This window comes from Salmo salar, chromosome 02, assembly GCF_965601325.2.
Source record: "Salmo salar chromosome 02, fSalSal1, whole genome shotgun sequence".
Classification (NCBI taxonomy): Eukaryota; Metazoa; Chordata; class Actinopteri; order Salmoniformes; family Salmonidae; genus Salmo; species Salmo salar.
In genome coordinates this window covers 38,579,252-38,593,840 of record NC_138292.1, presented here as the reverse complement: position 1 = coordinate 38,593,840, position 14,589 = coordinate 38,579,252, and the positions used below count along the sequence as shown (strand labels likewise).

The 14,589-nt window shown below is 40.2% G+C and overlaps 1 protein-coding gene across 1 annotated transcript; it reads left to right on the top strand.

Moving 5' to 3' along the window:
* Positions 1–5,071: 5,071 nt before the first annotated feature.
* Positions 5,072–14,379, top strand: LOC106582284 (homeobox protein MOX-2). Its single transcript, XM_014165200.3, has 3 exons — positions 5,072–5,733; positions 10,876–11,048; positions 14,022–14,379. The coding sequence occupies exons 1-3, from the start codon at positions 5,217–5,219 to the stop codon at positions 14,238–14,240; spliced, it is 909 nt and encodes a 302-aa protein (XP_014020675.2). The 5' UTR covers positions 5,072–5,216; the 3' UTR covers positions 14,241–14,379.
* Positions 14,380–14,589: the final 210 nt, after the last annotated feature.

Below are 14,589 nucleotides of genomic sequence, written 5' to 3'. Positions count from 1 at the left end.
TTCTTAAAGGGCATAATATATTATATTTCTGTGGAGATATACCTCAAGGCTTTCTGACTGAAGCACAACATTAAAATGCAGCTAAGCAAGAGGCAGGTAATCAAGTAAAAAGAAAGAGCTCATGGTGACAGCCAGGACTCAGTTACACATTACATTTTTCATCTAATGTTAAGCACAAACGCATAATTCTTCTTCAGTCAAATACATTTCACTTGAAATATTCAGTTAGTATGGTCAGTTATACCCAAACACTAAATTGCCACATCAATTTGTATGTAAGACAAAACTGACACCAAAGAAAACTGCAGAAGGATTTGACAAAAGCTTTTTTTTTTTGTACACTTCTTCTACGGATTAGACTTTGGGAACCCATCAGATCTACAGTCAGACCAAGATCTTCATTTCATTTCACCGACCGTTAATCCCCAACGGGGGAAATTTGATTGCACCAGCCAATACATACAACACCAATAACTACACAATAAATACACACAGACTGAAAGCACTATACTATAATTTCATAGTGTTTTTTTGTTTTTTTGTTACACATCATCCTCTATGTCTATAACCACATTGTTTGGATGTATTGGGCTTCTCTGACTGACTGACAGGGACAGGTTGGATGAGTAGCAGCAGGTCTCTACCTAATGTCTACAGCACTGTGCCATCCTGGCCTTGCGCTATCTGCCCTGTCACGGCTAAAGCCTCACTAAACACGCTCCAAATTGGTGCCATTTTCCCGGCTTAATCTGTAACATCGCTGACCTGGGGCTCCTAGTCACAGCAGAAAATCTGTGGATTACCCATCACCCCTCCACCACCCCCACCTGTGGGGGGGTTTGGACTCATATCGCGGCGGCTCGTGCAACACACCACACGAGGGGCAACAAGAGTAGGATTCCCTGAGACACTCTCGCCACAGGGTACTAATCCTGTGAACAGAATGTCCAGAGAGTGAAACCACGTGTATTAACACCAGAAGAAGAGCTGAATAAACATCTAGCTTTTATACGCTGCTATTAGCCTTCATTTGAAAGGTAAACAGTAGAAGGTTCAAGCTCACCTAAGGAGTTTGTAGACACAGTGCTGCTCCCTCCGAAAGGCACGGTAGGAATGGGGAGAGCGATAGCGTCCAAGTTACAGCCTGCTTCCTATCTGCTAAAGTCATTTTCTCTCAAAGTGTCATTAATTTCTTGCTCAGGCAGGCCTGCATACATGTGGCACAGCCTGCTGTAGTAGCGTAGTCTCTGAAGCTCTGGTGTCTGTAGTACTGACCACGAGGCCTAAGCAATAAGCATTAGCCGTACATCAGGTGAACACATGCAGCTGTTGGAATATCTTGATTGATCGAAAAAAAAAGGTTGGATTGTTTTATTTTGCTAATTTAATAGTCTAATGCCATTTGGTCTGTTAATTTGTAATTTGTAAATTCATGAGCCACTTATCATTTCTGATTCTTGCGGTGAGATTTGAATTTATTGATCTGAATTTGGAATATAACTGTATAGTGTTTTGTGTGTAGGCAAATCATTATCTGTGAAAAGAAATTGCACACAAAAATTCAAAAGTTGTACAGCAATTTGTTTACAATATCAAAATTAGACTTAAATCTGATTGTAGGCTTATTTGTGTTTTATCACCCCTTCCTGCTACTAAATTTAATAATCAATGATTGGATTCAGCTTTCATCCTATGCAATTTAATCTGTTAGATATATGTTAGATACAACCAACTATTGTAGAGCTAAACAAGTTACGTATATATCTGATTATGACAAACTTAATACCTTTAATACTTCTTTCTCACCCGAATAGGACATAAGATAAGAGAAATACCTTCTCCTCTAGGTATTTTCATGCTTTATAAACTCCTACTGGTCATATTATACTCTATAGTATATAGTAGTATCATCATCGCCTCTGTAAAGATAATATAGGATCTTTATATTTAGCTATTATAGAAAAGCTAATGTTTATATATATACAGTACCAGTCAAAAGTTTGGACACACCTACTCATTCAAGGGTTTTTCTTTATTTTTACAATATTCAACATTGTAGAGCATCAAAACATCAAAACTAGGAAATAACACATAACACCAAAAAAGTGTTAAACAAATCAAAATATATGTTATATTTGAGATTCTTCCAAGTAGTCACCCTTTGCCTTGATGACAGCTTTGCATTCTCTCAACCAGCTTCATGAGATAGTTACCTGGAATACTTTTCCAACTGTCTTGAAAGAGTTCGCACATATGCTGAGCACTTGTTGGCTGCTTTTACTCTGCCGTCCAAGTCATCCCAAACCATCTCAATTGGGTTGAGGTCGGGTGATTGTGAAGGTCAGGTCATTTGATGCTTGCCCTCCATCACTCTCCTTCTTGGTCAAATGGCTCGTACACAGCATGGAGGTGTGTTTTGGGTCATTGTCCTGTTGAAAAACAAATGAGACTCCCACTAAGTGCAAACCAGATGGGATGGCGTATCGCTGCAGAATGCTGTGGTAGCCATGCTGGTTAAGTGTGCCTTGAATTCTAAATAAATCACCGACAGTGTCACGAGGGAAAGCACCATCACACCTCCTCCTCCATGCTTCACAGTGCGAAACACACATGCGGAGATCATCCGTTCATCTACTCATCAGACCAAAGGACAGATTTCCATCGGTCTAATGTCCATTGCTCGTGTTTCTTCGCCCAAGCAAGTCTCTTCTTATTTTTGGTGTCCTTTAGTAGTGGTTTCTTTGGAGCAATTAGACCATGAAGGCCTGACTCATGCAGTATCCTCTGAACAGTTGATGTTGAGATGTGTCTGTTACCTGAACTCTGTGAAGCATTTATTTGATCTGCAATTTCTGAGGCTGGTAACTCTAATGAACTTATCCTTTGCCTCAGAGGTAACTCTGTGTCTTCCCTCCCTGTGACGGTGCTCATGAGAGCCAGTTTTATCATAGCGCTTGATGGTTTTTGAGACAGCACTTGAAAAACTTTTAAAGTTCTTGAAATGTTCTAGATTGAATGACCTTCATGTCTTAAAGTAATGATGGACTGTCGTTTCTCTTTGCTTATTTGAGCTGTTCTTGCCATAATATGGACTTGGTCTTTTACCAAATAGGGTTATATTCTGTATACCATCCCTACCTTGTCACAACACAACTGATTGGCTCAAAAAATTACTTTCAACAAGGCACACCTGTTAACCTCTATGGGCTAGGTGGGACGCTTGCGTCCCACCTACTCAACAGCCAGTGGAATCCCGTGGCGCGATATTCAAATACCTTAGAAATGCTATTACTTCAATTTCTCAAACATATGACTATTTTACACCATTTTAAAGACAAGACTCTCGTTAATCTAACCACACTGTCCGATTTCAAAAAGGCTTTACAACGAAAGCAAAACATTAGATTATGTCAGCAGAGTACCCAGCCAGATATATTCAGACACCCATTTTTCAAGCTAGCATATAATATCACCAAAACCACAGCTAAATGCAGCACTAACCTTTGATCTTCATCAGATGACACTCCTAGGACATTATGTTATACAATACATGCATGTTTTGTTCAATCAAGTTCATATTTATATCAAAAACCAGCTTTTTACATTAGCATGTGACTAGCATTCCCACCGAACACTTCCGGTGAATTTACTAAATTACTCACGATAAACGTTCACAAAAAACACAACAATTCTTTTAAGAATTATAGATACAGAACTCCTTTATGCAGAGCGTTAGAAAATGTCACGTTATGCCAGAGATCCCCTGTTTTGGATAGAGATGATCAAGAAGGCCAAGAAATAGTCAGAGAGAGCGCTTCCTGTTTGGAATCTTCTCAGGTTTTGGCCTGCCAAATGAGTTCTGTTATACTCACAGACACTATTCAAACAGTTTTAGAAACTTTAGGGTGTTTTCTATCCAAATCAAACAATTATATGCATATTCTAGTTACTGGGCAGGAGTAGTAACCAGATTAAATCGGGTACGTTTTTTATCCGACCGTGCAAATACTGCCCCCTATCCCCAACAGGTTAATTGAAATGCATTCCAGGTGACTTCCTCATGAAGCTGGTTGAGAAAATGCCAAAAGTGTGCAAAGCTGTCATCACAGCAAAGGTTGGCTACTTTGAAGAATCTCAAATATAAAGTATGTTTTCATTTGTTTAACAGTTTTTTGGTTAATACTTGATTCCATATGTGTTATTTCATAGTTTTTTTTCTCAAATATAAAATATATTTTGATTTGTTCAACAGTTTTTTTGGTTAAACAAATCAAAATATATTTTATATTTGAGAAAATAAACTATGAAATAACACATACAGAATATATATATATTCTGTGGTAAAACGTTTTTTGGTGTATACCAACTATGCATACAGAGGTATACTAGTATGAGATGGCTTTGCAAAGGAAACAAAGCAACACGTGCTTCAACATAACTAACCTCACAACGATATCAACAAATGTAATACAATACATAACGAGCTATCCCTTGACACCCACCCCCTATCGCATGTCTGTTCACATTTTTAGATCCCATCTCTTATGGTAAGTATGAAATGGTCCAACCCTATCACATAACACCATCATCATCTTAAACATTATGGACGATTTTCTAAGAAGGAAAGGGGCCAACAGGAGTCAGATAGCGAAAGTCGAAAAATAAATGGCCTTCTTTCCTGAGACACCAGCCATTTTAATAGTGCTGATTTATTGTGCCGTGCTTTTTGGAGGGCGATCATATGCATGTGGTCAGTAGTACGCAGTCTGTGACCCAGCCTCCCTCTCACGTTACAGCCTATTTATAACGTTCCCTCTGCCGGCTCCCCTCGTACTGCAGTTCTTTGGAACCACCTTTCCCTCCACTCCACAGGTCTCCAGTCTCCTCTCTCTCCTGTCATCTGAGAATCTCTCCGGCAGCTTATCTAGGGTTCACTGTTTATCCTGTGCAGCCTGGCAACTGTCCGCATGCCCAGGATTATTACTGGAGCCCCCTTTCAACACACACACAGACCTACACACAACTTTTTTATCGAACTCTTATCAAGGAGACAAATTTGGGGTGAGCTAAGGAAAGAGCACAAGTTGTGGATTTTGGATATTCTGTGTTTTGTTTTGACCACTTTTTTTTTTTTTACTTAGTTGGCTTACTTTTTTGTTACCTTTCCTTTTTTGTCCCCCTCCTTATCTTTCTGGAGGGCTGTGTGTTTGCATGCGATGGATCACACGCTCTTTGGCTGCCTCCGCAGCCCCCATGCCACTGTGCAGGCCCTGCACCCTGCCTTCACCCAGTCTCCGCTGACTCTCCACGGACGCACGGACCACGTCTCCTACCCTGACCTGGCCTCTTCCACCGCCATCTCCTCCCCTTCGGCCTGCATCATCTCCGGCTATCCCGGTGACGAGGGCCTGTTCGGCGGGCATCACCACCATCACCGTGGGCATCACCCGGTACAGCAACAGCAGCATCACCCGCCTCAGCACCAGGCCGGCTGGCACATTCCACAGATGCCCTCTCCTGGCAATGCGAGCTCCCGCCACAACCTCTGCCACCCCCACCCCCACTCTCACTCGGCCCAGGACAGTGCCCTCGCACCCCCAGACCTAGGCACCCCCAACCTGGGCAGCAGCACCCCCACGGGGGCCAACTGTGTGCCTGCAGACTTTGGAAGACAGACACTGTCACCTGCTGAGGCAGAGAAGAGAAATGGCAAGAGGAAAAGTGACAGCTCAGGTAAGACCAGAGGAAAGATCGACTTTTGGGTTGACATTTATTTTTGTCTTTTTTCTTCCTTATTTTGTGAGCTGCATGTAAAAATGGGTTGAGTATAATGTTGAACAACTTAAGTGGGAAACTAAAGCTACATATCTTTATCTTATTCATAAGTTGTCATACAGTTGAAATAATGAACATTATTTAATACACTCGCAGAGCATTTATTCAAGATGGGTATAACTTAACTGTACCTTAATGGTGTGGTTTCAAGAACGCCATAATCACTCAGACTTCTAAGGCTTTCCGTGGAGATGGATTGAGGGAAGTTTATGTTTCACTGACAGAAAATGTGGTATAATATTGTCTGAAGAGAGGTTTGTAGATGTTGGCTGACATGAACAGGGGCAATTACAGTATGTTGACTAAAGGGGAGAGCAAAGGCCAGACGATAACTCCGTGTTGGGCATTAGACTTCTGGCATGTTTTGGTCTCAATCCCGTCTGTTTCATTTTGACACATTTTAGGGGGCAGAAAATGAGGCTCACTGTAAAATATTAATGTCATGGATTGTAAAAGAGTACACCAGTGCTTCGAATGACACTGAACACCCAAGAAGATTTAGGCTTTTCTTACTGTGGAGTGCCTTTAGCTCCAGGATGATTGTTGATGCAGTCTTTTTTATAAATTGCACTGACTAAAAGAGACTGGGAAGTTGAATCAATAAATATATTCAATTGAACAATTTGAGTTACAGTAGCATTATGTAAACCATTTGATATACAGTTTAATAGATTTGTTGCAATGTTAATAGTCTTTAAATAAAACATTTTATTTAAAAAAAACTTAACTTTCAAACATCCAGAGAAACATACTCTCTATTTCCTACCAGTTTGATCAATGGTCCTAAAAAAATTTATGAACTATAACACCAACCTTACACATTTTTACTGCTAATGTTTTCGTGCTTCGCTACTAAACATTTAAAATGAAGATCACTTTGTCAGTCACTATTGAGCAGTTATTAATATGCAACGTAAAAAAAGGTTTTGCCAGCATTACAAGAACACGTGCAATTATGGTCTAATTGCATTGATAAGGTTTGGAGTAACGAGTTACTTACCTCAAGTAGATACTGTACAGGCGTGACTTTCATAATCATTGAGATTTTCTACGTTTGTGAAAAGGACCATGAACTTTATACACAGCAAGTGTATAAATATCGACAAAATATAAGCAATACGAATATGCACATTTATTATGTTAAGTTAACTGGAACATACATTTCTACATTATTACATAGCCTAGCAGTGCTATATATCAACTTTTTACTATTCAACCTTTCTAATCGATATTAAGCACTTTGTAAGTGTTAAAGTGTTTTTTAAAGGAAAGAGTTTGTTGTCAACATATTAGTAGTTTTACATGGAAAGTGTATCCGCCGTTGTACCGGGTCACTGGAAAGTCATCCTGCAGCACTGGGCCTAGACCTCTGTCTGTTTAAACAGCCTCAGTGTGGGTCACCTGGCTGGGGTTCTGTACACACCACTTGAACACTTGATTGATATTTCCCTATGTGATTAGTGCCCTGTTTTGCTTGACTCACACAGGATACTGTTGGCCACTTTAGTCATGGATCCCTTCTTGCACATGACTCCTTCAAACAGATGATGAAACATTTTCACAAAATCACAGGGACTTTAACTACTTAAGTGTGCAATTAAATGTGTATTCTTTCTGTTTGAAATGAATGGGCAGCGTAGAGACCGACGGCATGTAAAATAGGTTTCTTTATAATTCTACAGAGGCTAATAACAATCCAATTTTTTTTTTTAAGTAGTTACCAAAATAAGGACTCATGGTATTTGGATGTAGAGGAATATCTAAAAGATGCATAGAAATGATTAACACACCTGACTTATAGAATTGTTCAGATGTTGGAAATGTTCTTTTATATTATGCAAATCATTGTATGAGTAGCAGCGCCACGCTGAAATTGCCAGAGAAATGACAGAAAGCCACTAAGCTAAGAGAGCGCAACTTCGAAGGCAGTCACTACTATTTATAATACTGCTCTTGTTTTGACCATACTAACCTCTCATATATTCATACATTTAAAACTCCATCCTCTATTTCCTGTTCTCCTTGGTCAAATAATTTGGAAACTAACACTTGGCTCCCAAGCTCCATTTCAATTCCCTAGTTCCAATGGTTATTGCAGCCTCATTACGTGGGCCTTACATTCTCTTCACGCTAACACCAATCATGCTGATTATTGAGCGTAGTTAGCTTATCCAATCAGCTGTCCAAATAGCACCGTGTTGCCAATTCGATGAGATAGCCCTGATTTGGTTTCATCATCTGGATTGAAACCTGAGTAAAATCAGCCTGTGAAACTTTACATTGGATACGAAAACAATAATAAAACACTTGAAACCAGATTTCCATGCAAAACATTCTCCTGGTCAAGAAATACAAATCATTTAGTGTGATTTTTTTCCTAAAGGTGGACTGCAGGGTATACACTGTCACGTGACCAGTGGTCCGGCTGGTATTTGGGTGTCTGGTTTCTGCGAAACCTGCTAATTTTAAGGGTCCCACCTGGAGGGAATATGGCCGTGCCGTTTGGTGTAACCTGGGCTGGCCTCTTGGGGTATACTGGAGCTCTGAGGGAGCTAGGGGTCAACCTGGCACATTTTAACGTTTGGGAACCCTTTAGCCTGCAGGTATTGTGCTTTATGCATTATGTTATGCACATGTACATAATGTCTTACAATAAGGCTTATAATGTTACATGTCACTATGACTCAGCGTTTTGACTGACTCAAAAATGGCTGTTTTTTTTTGTCAGGATCATTATATAATTATACGACGTTGGTAGGGGGTCATCATACATGCTCATGTCAAGTCTCCTACTCTGTATTATAGCTGAATTATAATGCAGTATACATGTATGCTTTAAGTAAAGTGTAACCAAAACTTATTTGGAAAGTGTTAATAGATTTTAAACATAAAGTAATAGTAATTGCTTGAATCCTATTTTGTTATAGTGGAGTGTATTTGTGAGTGCTGCTCTAGCAAGTGATGCTCAGGGACTAACTCAGGCATGGCTTTGCCATTTTCGTTATTGACGCTAAGGTTATTTTGGTAGATCTAGCATTACAATATTCTATGTCACAATGAAATTGTTTTTGCCGTAGAGAAGAATCCTCAAGAAAATCTACAAAATGATTGGCCAATGAACTGAAAACGTCACACCGAAAGGAGTGAAAAGTAGAATCATTTCATTTTGCAGTCTCTCTGTCAGAAACGTCAGCATGGACACCAACACTGTTTTTTAAAGGTTCCCTGATCTGGCTTCAGACCATTTGGCAGCCCTAAAACTACCCAATGTCTGGGCTCTGTATTTTCCTCCCATTATTCCCTTTTGTGTGGAGAGATGAAAGTTCCAGCAAGGACCTAATTGCTGTGGTGTAGTGGCTGTGTCGTAAAACCTTGGGACTCTTTTTAAAATCGGCTTTGCGCTGGTCTCCAGCAGCTGGCCATGTTATTCTTTATTCTTACACAATGGCTGTGTTTACCAGAGAGTAAATTCATCTAAGAGGTATGTTTGAATGAGGCCTGCTCTCTGGCACACCGACAGTTGGCCAACACTGGTGAAATTACAGACATGTTGAGACATTTTCTATTCACCATACAATGATGCACAGAATTTCAGCTACATTACTACACTGTAAGGAAAGTCTTATAATTTATGTGGGAATAACTGGATTATATATTTGCAGTGTTTTCCTGTCATGGATGCCAGTTACGCACTATGACATATCACCATGTGCTTGGAATTTTCCTTTCCTTTTCCCCACAACATCAATGATGAATGGCTTTTTGCAAACAAAAGTTGTATAATTTTCCATTCTTCTATATTTTCTACGACACAAAAAGAAGAGTAAGAAGAGTAAGAGAAAGAAAGATTTTTTCTTGTGAGAAAATATTTTGAGAGACACTTTTTCAGTAAGAACTTCTCGGTGTGTCTCCCGTGACGTGGCGAAGTGGTGTATCTGGCCTGGCCCTGGCCTGTAAACTCCCAGCCTATTTACAGTTTGGATTTGGGACCGCCTGTTGGGATTAACACAGACTGCAGAACAGAACCGCAGATGAATTAGCATGCAATCCCTGTTGCCTTGAAGTGCAATGTGCAACTGAAGCATATCCAAAAGGCCTAACCACAAAGTCTGGTCACAATAGGAAAGTTTGGGAACCAAATTAACAAAACATGTTCCTTCTGAGAAACAGTAAAAAATTCAAATTTAACAATATCTTCTCCTGAGGTTGAAACAAAATGGGAATGACAAGTAGATTTTTAATCCACATTGGTTGTACAAATAAATCCTTTAAGTCTCAATAAAACAATTTTCTCCCGTCACTCCAGTTAATCAACAGGTGGTAGATTTGCATATCGTTGCAAAAAAGGTACCTGCATTGCTTCATGTTCATCTGGGGAATCGTAACAGTTTGTCCTTATGTGTATGATGTCATAATCCGAATAATAGGTCAAAACCAGACTGACATAGGTTCTACTCTCCCTATAGTCCATCTCATAGTCTAGCCATTCTCAGTAAATTAAAAAGTTTGACAATATTGTTCAAAATTCAACAACACCAAATCTAAATGAGAGATTGGAAAAATACTCCTTTGCAAATTGTTGTGAGTTGGCAGCTTGTTAGTCATAAAGAGGAGACGCTTATAAAATGGAGGTAAATAAACTGAGGAAATATATTTTCACACATCCTGCAGAGCTGTTTCGTTCCATATTAAAACTACGAGGGTAGCAGCCGATTCCATTAACAGTAAGACAAATGAACTCCACATTGGAAAGAGTAGGAGCCAGCCCACTGTGTGTGTGAGAGCACAGCTGCCAGAAACAGGCACATGTGTAGACGCTTCTGGGTCCTCCCAGCCACTTACAGTGTGCATAAACAATGCCACAACAATAAAAGGTGATTGGCAGCTCCCATTGTTTCCCATACCTGACTCCTTCCCTCGTCTGCCTGTATTTGTGTCTCTGGCTTGCACCTGCCATATAGTGCTCATTTTATCATTATTTTCTTTGAGTATAAATCTCCCTGACTGGAAAGAAAAAATGAGTGCCGTGTTTGATTTCAGAGTCCCAAGACGGGAATTACAAGTCAGACGTGAGCAGCAAACCCAGGAAGGAGCGGACGGCGTTCACCAAGGAGCAGATCCGTGAGCTGGAGGCCGAGTTCGCCCATCACAACTATCTGACGAGACTGAGGCGCTACGAGATAGCAGTCAACCTCGATCTCACAGAGAGACAAGTATGTAATGTCACCACTCTAACCTCATTCTCCCACTTATCCTTTTGGGTTCAAACATATTGACCGCATAACGCATTAATGCCGGGTGGCGGGAAAAGACTGCCTCAGTCAGACCATACAGAGGTTTTCGGAACAACAGTGTTTTCCTAACTTTAGAACTTCTGGTTTGTGTGCTGTTGTGCTCCAGCTGTGACTGTGAAGCGGGACTATCATATTCTAGATATTTGGGTCTATTCTTTCAGTCAGCCTACAGTCAAGTAATGGAGACGGGCAAAAAAGCAGGAGGTGCTGTCTAGCAAGTCACTTCCTGTTTCCCCCAGCTAGGACAAATTAGTCTCAGAGCGTAGGCAGAGGGGCCACTGTAAACACAGTCACATGAAATAAATAATAGAAGACAAATTGAGGGGAAGGAAACATCGTACAGTGTTCTGTAACACCTATCTGGGGCGTCAGAGAGAAGCGATATGTCACATGTGGCATACATCTGGCCGTAGGTAGTTTGTTATATACAGTAGGGATTAAATGGATAGAACAGACAGGTTCCTGACAGTATACGTTTCTTAAGTAACATCGGAGACTCCAAACCTTAAACCTTAAGTTTTCGATTTTCGACAAAGTGCTTCAATGTAGTACTTCTAAAAGTCATTTCAAATGCCCAAATATAACCATAAACTAAGATAAAAAATCTTATGCCTACCATCTAAACATTAATGTAACATTAAATAATGGCCACACTTTACATTACATCACCCTTACCACAGTGAATACCATTGGGCTATTCCATTAAGTATTTATGTAATTACCCCATAACATCCTAGTAATTATGTACAGTTTTGGAGTACTTATATTGCGCTTAGAACATCCAATATTTTTGTTATGTCAATTTCAAATTCATAACCAACTCTTAGAGAACATGAACCTACCTGTTATTCCAGAGATTCAACATGATCCCTAAAGCATAACATGACTCGGACAGGCCTGCGTCTTACCTTCAGTAACATGGAAACTCATATCTAGTAACAACTATGAATGCAAAACAACCCATACAAACCAGTCATAATAATAACATTATAAGTAATTGAGTCATTAGCCCACTGATGATAGCGTTAGTAGAAATAACACTGATGATAGCGTTAGTAGAAATAACACTGATGATAGCATTAGTAGAAATAACACTGATGATAGCATTAGTAGAAATAGCACTGGTGATAGCATTAGTAGAAATAACACTGATGATAGCATTAGTAGAAATAACACTGATGATAGGCATGTGAGGTAGAGAATAACACTGATAGCATTAGTAGAAATAACACTGATGATAGCATTAGTAGAAATAACACTGGTGATAGCATTAGTAGAAATAACACTGATGATAGCATTAGTAGAAATAACACTGATGATAGCATTAGTAGAAATAACACTGATGATAGCATTAGTAGAAATAACACTGGTGATAGCATTAGTAGAAATAACACTGATGATAGCATTAGTAGAAATAACACTGATGATAGCATTAGTAGAAATAACATGTACTGTACAGTAGCCATGTGACAACAAACTCGGTGACATGCGCCTTGCCTTACTGCACTATCAATAACAGGAGTGAAAAGTGCAAGCTTGCAGATGTATTTTAAGGATGATCCACTTACAGTAATGACAGTAGGAAATCTGGGTGGCCGGGGTTGGAACTCTACCCGTCAAACTGATAGGGATTTTATAACTATGAAACTCAATGGGACTGGACTCATTGACACAATGACAAATGGGAAATTGGTCGCTGAACTAAAAATACCTTGATAGGTGATATATCACAAATATGTACAGTACCAGTCAAAAGTTTGGACACACCTTCTCATTCAAGTTTTTTTTTTAATGTTTACTATTTTCTAAATTGGAAATTAATAGTGAAGACATCAAAACTATGAAATGACACATATGCAATCATGTAGTAACCAAAAACGTGTTAAACAAATCTAAACATATTTTAGATTTTAGATTCGTCAAAGTAGCCACTCGTTGCCTTGATGACAGCTTTGCACACTCTTGGCATTCTCTCAACCAGCTTCACCTGGAATGCTTTTCAAACAGTCTTGAAGGAGTTCCCACATATGCTGAGCATTTGTTGGCTGCTTTTCCTTCACTCTGCAGTCCAACTCATCAGTATTATTCGACAAATTTGACAATAGTAAAAATAAAGAAAAACCCTTGAATGAGTAGGTGTGTCCAAACTTTTGACTGGTACTGTATATTAGGTAACATAGCAACAACATAGCAACAAAATGCATCCATCCCCATTGAGCTATAGGCTGTATTCAGGTGGCAAAGGCTTTTAAGGCGTGCTTGTGCAGGTGTGCCACAGCTCACACGTGCCCTTCTGACGTGCTATCATATAGGCCGAAAATATATCCATCACCACCACTGATGTGATCGTCAGCATGGCATGTATCGCTGAAGGTTTAAGACAAACATTGTGTGTAAAATCAAGTGACTTCCTGCCCATGTGACCCAGCTAGGCCCCACAGCATGACACCCCCCAAAATAAACCATCCAAACGCAAGGAGAGAAAAAGAGACTCATCCAGAACCCAGTCAGTGTTGACTTTCACGTCTACTCGAACCCTACGTAAACCCTTTTAAGCAACAGCCTAATCATCATTCTGGGAGACGTAAATACTGGAGGAGTTGTCGAGTCAGGGAAAAGAGGAAGCAGTGTCTTGATGCCAGGGAATGTGGCAGTATATCAGCACATAATCACTGCTACGGTATAGAAATAGCTGCCAAACCTTTACAGGAGCGCCTGTATCAAGTGTCAGGCTTACCATTTGATCAATATCCAGGTCTTTTTATATTTTAATAGGACTCTACTCAGTGTTCGTAACAGTCTCCAGCTATGCAAAATGTTCCCCCCCACCCCACCGCCATTTTGCTGTTCTTTTTAGAATAACTCAACTTGTCTTTTGTGGTTGTTCCACAGGTAAAGGTGTGGTTTCAGAACAGGAGGATGAAGTGGAAACGAGTAAAAGGAGGTCAACAGGGGGCTGTAGCGAGGGAAAAAGAACTGGTGAACGTGAAAAAGGGGACATTGCTGCCGTCCGAATCATCCAACATAGCGGCTCTTCATCACTCCACAGACTCCCTGGCCAACGAGGACAGTCACGACAGCGACCAGAGTTCTGAGCATGCTCACTTATGATCCACAGCAGCAGGCCACGCCTACTCAAAGTGGGCTCAGCCTCACATCTCAGGAACGTCCTTAAAAGGACATGTTATCTGGTCGCCGTTAGGCAAAGTTCAACGATGCTAAATAAATGTGTACAAATGTACAAAGAAATGGCGTGTGTTACTTGATCTAAGAAGATACATGTTCGGACGTTGGTTAAACCAAACTAAGATCACCAATACGTTTCAAGAACTGCGAACCCAACGCAGGAATATGAGATATTGCAAAAGGCCAATGCACATTAAGCATACGTTACGAACGTGCCTCCACTCAACACTCTGCTCTTGGAAGCAGAAAATATTCTTTGGATACTAGGACAGAT